Source organism: Haplochromis burtoni, unplaced genomic scaffold (assembly GCF_018398535.1).
Source record: "Haplochromis burtoni strain Fernald_Lab_line unplaced genomic scaffold, NCSU_Asbu1 Contig_183, whole genome shotgun sequence".
NCBI classification, from domain to species: Eukaryota; Metazoa; Chordata; class Actinopteri; order Cichliformes; family Cichlidae; genus Haplochromis; species Haplochromis burtoni.
Window position 1 is genome coordinate 653681 of NW_024582544.1, and position 9723 is coordinate 663403.

A 9723-nucleotide genomic window follows, 5' to 3' on the forward strand; every position below is an offset into this window, starting at 1 on the left:
TCACTACTGTTATTTTAAACACAGCTTGATAATTAAGCTTTAAGTGATTTCTTACCAAATATTTTTAAAAAGAACAAATAATAACAAGCATTAATTAAAAACAAAAAACTTTATTGGCATCTCCTGCTTTACAAGATAACAAAACTCATGGACTTGGGCTGGTTTGTGATGGTTAGAAATTTCATTTGGACACAAAATGCAGTGGACATTAGTTTTACAGTCCTTCTAAATCTTAAGCTGCAGGCCTTTATTTCATTTCATAACTAGATTTAAAGATATTGGTCAATATACGCTGATCAGCCACAACATTAGAACAGGATGTCATCGCCTACCTAAACATTGGTGCATGGCAGCAGCCTCCTCTAGCAGGACGATGAACTATACACAAAGCAAAAACTGCTTAAGAAACATGAAGGTGTTGGCCTGGCCTCCAAAAATACCCAGACCTCAATCTAATCAGGCTCGATGGGCAGAAAGAGCCCAAAGAGATCCACTGCCAACGCCTCCACACAATAATGATTTGTGGCTGATCTGTGTGTATGAGTGAAACATCACAGTTGGAGGGCCATTGTCCTTGAAAACCTAACATCATTAAATTTATTCCCTGTACTACTCCACTAAAGGTTGAGCACCCGAGCAGGTTTTGAGTTTGATGCGGTTTATTTTTTAACGAGCAAAACAAACTGTAGTCTTTCAGCAAAAAGACGAAGGAAGCGAGAACAGGATCAAACAAAAATCAGCAGCTCAGGTTTTACTTCTTCCCAGATTTCTTGATGCCACCTCCAGCTGAAAGAGAGAGAAAGCAAACAAAAAGATTGGATGTTAGAAAGCATCTAATTAAAACTGCAGCCACAACTGTGACCAGTGAGATTTCAAGTTTGAAAATATATTGATGACTGAAAGACTTTAAAATGAGAGGTTTTCTCAAACAATAACATAAATTTACTTTATTTTTTCTAAAAGAAGAGATCACTGCATAAAGGCATGCATGCTTATAAAAAGTCTGAAATCAAAACAAAATAGCATAAACAAAGTATAAAATATTTGAATTTTAAAGGAGACGCAAACATCAGAGAGACATGAGGTCTACTTTGGACTAAATTTGCTGCAAGTTTGGGGTTTGTTTCAGTTTCCTGACCTGCAGAGAAAGTACAAGCTGTACAGTGAAACACCAGGGCTAACCTGAGGCTTTCACTGTAGCCATGGTAAGAAATGTTAAGCAAGGTTAAGCTACCAAGTTGACAAACATCTGAAAGCAGTCTATGGACGGAAATAAGAAAATTGAAAAAAAGTGAACCCTGAAAACTGAAATGGCTACAGAAATTGGCAGATCACCTGAATCCTGCAGCTCAGCACTCTGCTGAAGTCACTGTATTCCTGAACTCTCACTGTGTGCTGGTAACGTATCAGTTATAGAAACACCACAGCTGGTGTGTATGATCATGATGTGTATGTTTGGAAATATGTAAGGTTTGTCATTATGAAACAAAATTAATAAATTCAACCTGATCCGGATTTTTTCTGTTTCTATATACGTGGGATGGTCTGGTGATTGAATGTTGGGTGGATATAGACACAAAGGTTTTATAGTGTGTGGGTTTTCTTGGTTTGTTTTTTGTGCGTGGGACTGGGGCTGGAGGTTTTCAGGTATTATTGGTATTATTCATGTATTATTGGTATTATTCATGTATTATTGGTATTATTCATGTATTATATTACTCCACTTGTAACTTGTGCTTTGAGTATGTATTTTGCATTTTATCACTCCTGTGTGCACCTGATCACGGAGCAGTGTAGCAGTAGTTGCGGGAGTACATAAATCTGGTGCATTTCTTCACTTCTTGTTTTTGTGCATAATTCTTTACAAATACAAACACAGCTCTTACTTAAAGGTCCTTTTCCTGATGCTTTGGCTTTCAACGCATCCAGGGCCTTCTGTTCGTCCTTCTGCTTCTGCTTGAAGGCTACATCATCCTACGGAGACACATACAATCTAAAATCTTTCTACGCTTCTGTCTTATGCTCAGCTCATTCCAAGCCACAGCTGACATTTACCTCTGAATATTTCTTCCCTTCAGTCAAATAACAAAAATTTATATTTCATCTGATTTCCATTTATCAGATTCTCAGCTGACACCTGAAGACATCGCACTGGGTTGTGTAACAATGATTTGATTTGATTTTGTTATCAACAAGTTAAGGAATACATTTTTATCACCAGTTCTAATTTTCAATGGGCATTAATACAGGTTACTAAAGCAGAATTAAATGACAAAGTAGATCACAAAAAATATAAAGGGTTAGCGAAATGATCCATACATCAAAGTTTATGTATCAAATTATCTGTGAAAACAGCTTTACTTTAAAAAATAAACAAAAACGAAATGTATAAAATATTGCAATGATGCAATGTAAATGTCTTCTTATCCATGTTATCTTGATTACAAAGGGATGCAAATGATTTAGGGGCTTGATATTAAATGTTTTACACAGTCTATGGTGAGGGGGGAAAAGAGCCAGATACATACGTCATCCATGTCCTTGTTCTGTTTCTTGGGAGCCTTCAGTGGTTTCTTTTTACCTCCTGAGAAATAAAATTTACATAGATACATAAATACAGTGAGAGCAAAATGAAACTCAGAACTATAAAAGTAAATTAATAAATAACACAATAAGTAGATACAAAATATGAAAACGTAAGCTAGGCAAACGTATTTAAAGAACAGATCCACAAAGTAAAAGTATACTAATAAAAACAGTGGGGAAAAAACTGCATTCTATAACAATGGACTACAATGTCTGAACGTTTCTCTTTAAAATAAATTGACTAAGTTTAGACAATCTTCATTACCTTGTTATGAAAATAAAATAGAAAATATAACTAAATCTACAATATCTAATAAACAATAGTCAGTGAATAAAAATGAAATATACGAAGGAATATGATCCAAGTTACGTCATTACGTCAACACAGCGTTCTTGACTTTTTTTTTTTTTTATTGTTTGCTTGGAAAAAAAATTAACCTAAACTCCTTAAAATCTGCTTTAACTTAAATGGCAGCCAGATGACCGCGAAACCTTGAGCCTCGAATACAAACGTTAGTTACCACCACGGGTTATTCGAAGAAAGAAGAAGGAATATATTTAAAATTTTAAATATTTCGTTTATATTGTCTGTTGCCTGAGAGAATATTTATAAGCCGAATGGTCCATTCGGTCCCAATAATTTAAAAATGGCCTGAAAATATCTTCTATCTTCCGTATGTATATCCCAAAACAGAAAAAAAATCGTAATATGGCACATTTTTAACTGCCGATTGGTCAGAGAAAACGTTATCTTTAGCGGCAGCTAGCATTAGCCCACTATAAACGTGCTAAACTGAAAATCGTCAGTATCTTTTAAGATGTGCAGATTTTACAGACGAATCTCAAATGAAGCAATCTCCCACCTTCTCTTCCAGACATGGTTACAGTTTGTTATAAAATTTAAAGGAAAGGAAAGTTTGCTGCGAAGACAACTGGTACTTCTCGCTAATCCGCGCTGTTAGGTCCCCGTTGAACCGGAAATAGAATGACCGCTTGTTGCCTGTCTCAAAGAAAATTCTTGACATCAATATGCTACAATGCTGTTACCCTAAAGAAACGTAATTCGTGTCTTATGCGTCCGCTGACATAATTGAAGAAAACGGGTATGTTTGCTCTGTTATATCGTTTTGTACATAACAGTATCATCAGAGTCCCAAAACAGTTTAAAACTTATGAAAAGTCAGCTAGCCGGTAGCTACATGGAGCAACATCTAGTTAGCTAGGAAGTAGGTAACCTTGGTGGAAAAGTACTCTTGATATATTTAAAATGATATCCAGACATTTTTTGAACCGAATCTGTGACAAAGTGCAGTGCTCGTGAGGTCCTGCACCCACTGGGAACGAGTTTGACTTATTATTGGCAGACTAAGCTCTCACTGTGCCTGAATGGCCTTTGAAAGCGTGCCTATAACCACTACTACTAAGCAGGATTTCTGGGAGATTTAAAAGTTATCCGAAGAAGCTCCATATTACTAGATGGTCTGTCTTCTACAACAGCACACCCCCTGCTGACTGCCTTATGCAAGATGCCACAAATCTTATAAAGCTTATAGTTAATCAAATTAAATTGTTTTCCCTTTATTCTCCCAGGTGCCTGTTCCAGTGTTGGCTGCTGTGACGGTCAATCTCTGACTATTCTTAACCTGTACTGCTGCTGCTCTGCTCAATGAGGTACTGGTGTGAGCATTGTATCTGTATTTGTGATTGTAAATATAACTGGTTAATGTTATCTTTACTCTGTCAGGTACAGAGGGGCTCAGATCTATCTCTGGGTTCATGGCTCATGCTGTCTGTCCCGCTACTCACTGCCTGGCAAACTCACTCAGGTACGAACCTACAGTGCTCTCCATCAGCCTGGTTCATCACCGCCACCACCTCCAAACAAGCCTTCCCCTTCTGAAGGGAAAAAAGGATCAGAGCTTCTGAAGGAGCGTGCCTTGACTGTCTTACAGGTACAAAAAGGATCTTCTTCTTACGGTAACAGCAGAACTTCAAAACACAATGAAACAAATTTGAACACTGTCATCCTTTTTCTCTCTTCTCTTTATCTTTAAGCATGCAGGTGAGTTTGGGCGGCAGTGGAGTCAGAGGTCGGCTCAAGCAGCCACTGCCACAGTAAACCACTGGTGGGAGAAGTATGAGGAGTTTGTGGGGCTGAATGAGGTCCGCGAGGCTCAGACAAAGGTCACTGAGGTCAGTAAAAACACGGCGTCCAAGTTTAGTCTGTGCCGACATGACTTAGTGGATAATGAATAAGGAATGTCAGGTGCTTGTTATACAGTTCTCTGACAGATCTTTGTATTTTCCAGGCTGAGGCAGCATTCATGGTGGCCAGAGGGATAGTTCGTGAGGCTCATGCTAGCCTGGAGGCTCAGCAGGGCAGGCTGAAGGAGATCAGAGACCGACTGGACAGAGTCTCAAGGGAGGAGCCACACTACCTGGAACTGGCCACAATGGAGCACAAACTCCTACAAGTGAGCTGAAGCTATTAAAATACACAAAACCCATGTCCTTGAGTCATTAAAAATTAAATGTCTTAAATTTCATGTCGCTTTTGTTGTAATTTGTTTTTCAGATGGTTTGTTTAAAACAAACCATAATCTCACAGACAGTCCAAAAACCACAGAGATTCACTTTACTGCCATGAGTGACAAGAAATAAAATTAAATACCGTACTGCAGGTATCACTGGTTTGTTGGAGACTATTAAGCATTGATTTAAAAACAAATCTTTGATTTATTTTTAATTGAGGTCGAGACTTCCATAACAACATGTGGTCCATCAATTGTTGGTTTAGGTTTTATAGTTGGTTTGAGGTCAGTAGTGGAAGTGGAAGTGCTTTTATTTTGAGTTAACCACAGTTCACATTATACAATCATACATCATTAATCTCCTAAGACCTGAACTCTTCCATGGCATGCATTTTTAATTACTCTTTGATATTTGGGCGTATTGGGACCCAATGAATGTAAGAACAAAGAATTACCAGGTTTTTATTTTTATTTTTTTACCTGATTTTGGTTTCTAACATTCGTTAGACATTCGTTTAAAGTTTCTATAGTTTCCTCGTAAGTGGATATCAGGCCCTTGTAGAGCAAAATTGAGTATTTTGGTCTAAATAACCCAAAGTGTGATGTCCACATATGTGGACGCCAGGTCCTAGGAGGTTAATGATGTCGGATAAGAAGATTGAATTGAACCCCACCTCTCTGTCACTGCAGGAGGAGCGCCGCCTCCGGACAGCGTACGAGAATGCAGAGGGTTCAGAGAGGGAGAAGTTTGCTTTATTCTCTGCGGCCGTTAGAGGAAGCCACGAGAAGGAGAGGACGAGAGCAGAACGCACCAAGAACTGGTCCATCATTGGCTCGGTGCTCGGAGCCCTGATCGGAGTCATGGGGTCAACATACGTGAACCGAGTCCGCCTGCAGGTGAGGAGGGGTGCTACACTAGGGGACATCATTCAGTGCACCGATTCTTTTTTCTTTTTCTTTTTTTTTTTTTACCTGAAGCAACTGCGCTGGCGCTGTTCCAACACCCTCCCCTAAACTCTGGGTCTTACTAAACACTAACAACAATGTGAAGCTTTGTACCTGTTTTTGAAAAGTGTCTCATATTTTTTTATTAATGTTTTTAGCTTTACTGTTATAAATGCCAACAAGAAATAAGAAAATGAAAAAGATGAATGAGAACAGTTCACAAGCGTTGTTGAAAGTGCGAGTGAAACGGAGTAAGTGGTGGACTTTCTCAGGAACTATACCCATACCCAATAGCACTGTAGTTCCTGTTTCTGGAAGGTTTGCTATGCAAAACCTACTGCCATGTTCCTTTAAGAGAGCCTTCATGAGGCCAATTTTGGACTTAAAAACAGGTTAAGTTAGAAAAATGACTGGACTAGCCTCCTTAATGTAGGTTTTTCCTTTAATATGTCACCCATCTGTAATTAACACTTGCCTTTATCTGATCCTCACCAAGACAGCAGTTATTTCAGCTCATATACGTTCTCTTTTCTCCTCTGCAGGAGCTGAAGAATCTGCTGCTGGAGGCCCAGAAAGGTCCAGAGAGCCTGCAGGAAGCCCTGAAAATCCAGGCTGGAAACCATCGCTCCCAGCAGGACGAGCTCCGAACGCTCATTGACAGTCTCAGAGTTGCTCTGAGTGAAACCTTCGCACAGAGGAGAGCTGTTCGCCAGGACAAAGAAGGCACAGCCCCACACTCGCCCTCTGTGTCTGTTTCAGCCTTAAAAGATCTCCACACTGGAAGCAAAAGGACCGAGTCCCTCTTAGAGTCCCTGCCACCAAAACTGGGACAACTGGAACGAGGGCTTGGGAAAGTTGAAAGTGAAGTGTCAACCGTGAGGAAGCTGCTGGAGACCAAACCACAGCTTCAGACACAAGCTGGTCAGCTGCTACATGAGAGACCAGAGAGAGCTGAGTCTGAGGCAGTGGTGAGGAGTCTGGAGGAGACTCAGAGGACTCTGGGAGAACAAATCAGGACCACCAATCTTTATAATGCAGTGTTTGCCTACACCGCCACTGCCATCACCATCTCTGCTGTCTACCTGCTGCTCAGAGGAACTGGTTAGATACGATACCTCCAGTTTGAATATGTAAATGTACGGGAACACTATCGGGCACTGGGACTAATAATCTGAACAAATGAGTGCAAATTACAAACCGCAGTGAACTCGGTTTATCTAATAAACTGGCTGCAGGTGTTGATTTGGGTTTATTATCTACCTCTGCTGCTTACTGCACTAATGAGGCTGAGGACTTATTTTAACTGCTTCTAAATATTTAAAATTCACTGATCTCAAGCTGGCAGATAAACAGGAGCGCTGTTGGTGAATGTCACGTTTAGCAGCTTAGAAGAGAATCCCACATTACAACAACTAAAAATGATGTTTGTTGTCTAAACTGAACAAACCGCTGAATCAGACTTCTCAACAAATATCCACAAGAAACTTGAGTCTGGGTTATTATAGTTTAGCATTATAGGTTTAAATAAAAGAATAATAAGTAAAAGGTAGACTTCTGAAGAAAAAAAAATTAACTGATGTGATATTCTGTACTTTTACAGATACAAAACTATGGTAAGTCTGACTCGAGTTCTCCAGCACATTGTTTAGGTGACTTGGGTTGATTGATTAGCTGATACAGACAAATTCATGGGGCCTTATTATTCCTGCTTCTTACCCATGTTCATTCTCTCGTGTCTTTTGCTGCTAAGTTTTCCACTTCTTTTAAAAGCTGGTCTCTAAATGTCTCTGTGTGGTCTTTGGTACTAAGGAGGTCAATACACTTGAGAGCTTTCTCCTCTGAAATCAGCTGCCTGCTGTAGCTGAAAATAATGCTACAACGGCAGTAAGAGTGGACCACAAAGACAGAGTTAGATAAAAAATCTTTATCAATTATGATAACTTCAAGGCTGGTATTGACAAACCTTTTGTGGTGCATATATCCTATGTACTTATCTTTCCATTATACTTTAATTATAAATCAGAAAAAACTGCCAAAAAGCATCTTACCGTGCAAGAGTTCAGATTTTCTGTACTTTGTGAGAAGGCGGCATACAGAGAACAAAGTAGTAGCTCAAAAATAATAAAATCAAGACTTGTAGATGTCAACACCGTCAAACAGAAGTAGAAATGGGACATAATCAGATGTGGGGCCAGGTGGTTGCAGTGCCATGTGAGTTTTCAGCGTCTTGATTCAGCCTTATACTCGTCAGCCTTGGATGTAGTTAGTTGACCAGCTGAACCTCAGAGGGACCACATCACAGGTCATGATTGCACCACTGGCATTCACCTCCAAGCTAAAGCAGGATGGAAAACTGAAGGGAGCTGAAATTTTAGTATGTAAGGAAAGACATGTTCATTTAGATTTAGATCTGAAAACCTGTATCTTTGATTTCATGGGACATAATATTGTGTTTAAGATGAGGATAAATATAGAAACGAACAATAATGAGAACTGTGTTTTCATTAACATGAGAAAAGTCACTGAGATGGACTTCAAAATATATTTTGTTCTTTAGATAAAACTAAATATTTACCTGAGAACAACCACACCTATGCACTGCAGTGTAACACCCTCTTAACCCTCTCCAGTACTTGAACCCGTGTGCCGTCATGTTGGTGTCGGGCTGTTATGTAGCTGATTATTTGTGCTGAACTGAGCGATGATCCTTGTTTATTAAACATCCATATGAAGAAACTGCTGTTGCAGAGAGTGATTTGCAGGCTAATACTGAATGTCTGTCTTCCTTTGTTTACCTGAACAACTCGTGAAAGAAAAACTGTCTTTAAATGGCTCTTATGTCTGAATAATAACACTAAATACAAATATATTCAGTTTGTTATCATTCATCACAGCAAACATAGAAATTCTTTATGAAGAAAGATATTTTATACACACAAAAAGCCTAAGTTATACATCTGTCGCAGATCAGCTTTTAGAACTGAAACAAAACTTTCAGGCTTAATGTGTAATGCCCTCTGTCACCAGTAGGGGGCAGCAGCTTAACACTGATGGAGCACGCTGCTCTCAACTTTCTCCGGTCTGCTGAACAAGTCGGAAAGGCCGCTATTACGCTGCTTTTTATCGCTGCACAGCATATTGTGCTCATTCAAGGGAGGGGACGCTTATCCTGAATGACCCTATAGTCCTTAAAGACAACCTGCTATGCTCATTACCAGCTCTATATTTTTATTATTGGCCTTTGCACGAGTCACAGTTCAAAATAAAACTTTTTTATTGGTCTGAATTTATTCTAACAGTGTTGCTTCTGGTGACTTTAATTGCTGAAGCATTGTTCATGAAACCTTCACGGACAAAACAAAGAAAGTCTTGTTTGGAAGAACTGGTTTGTGCGCATTATCTTTCTCTTTTAAAAATGAAAGCGACTGTGAGTAAATCCTTGTAGCTAAAGCATGTCACGTGTTGTAGAAACAAGGAAAGTTTGCATGTTCACGCGTCCACATTTGGCGCGTCTCTTTGCAAATCTACTGCAGCAGGTGTTGGTCTTTATTTAGAACAAGGACACACACTCATTTTTATTAACTGAATAATGTTGATGGTGATTTGGAAAATAAACTTGTTCTTTAAGCTCTTTGAAGCTCAATAAATATTTTGGGCTGAA

General features: G+C 39.2%; 2 protein-coding genes across 3 annotated transcripts; one reads left to right on the forward strand and one right to left on the reverse strand.

Moving 5' to 3' along the window:
* Positions 1-90: 90 nt before the first annotated feature.
* On the reverse strand, positions 91-3573 carry tma7 (translation machinery associated 7 homolog). The gene is made up of 4 exons (XM_014338942.2): positions 3450-3573; positions 2529-2584; positions 1887-1974; positions 91-786 (listed from the first exon to the last, which is right to left on the reverse strand). The coding sequence occupies exons 1-4, from the start codon at positions 3463-3465 to the stop codon at positions 752-754; spliced, it is 195 nt and encodes a 64-aa protein (XP_014194428.1). The 5' UTR covers positions 3466-3573; the 3' UTR covers positions 91-751.
* An 8-nt stretch (positions 3574-3581) lies between these two features.
* On the forward strand, positions 3582-8794 carry ccdc51 (coiled-coil domain containing 51). Of its 2 annotated transcripts, none has more exons than XM_005938855.2 (7): positions 3582-3689; positions 4177-4257; positions 4331-4538; positions 4642-4779; positions 4896-5060; positions 5808-6014; positions 6605-8794. In XM_005938855.2, exons 2-7 carry the CDS (start codon positions 4253-4255, stop codon positions 7166-7168), a joined length of 1287 nt encoding a protein of 428 aa, XP_005938917.1. In that variant the 5' UTR covers positions 3582-3689; positions 4177-4252; the 3' UTR covers positions 7169-8794. The 2 variants fall into 2 exon arrangements, with proteins under 2 accessions (XP_005938917.1, XP_005938922.1); XM_005938860.2 differs by having other exon boundaries at positions 4337-4538.
* Positions 8795-9723: the final 929 nt, after the last annotated feature.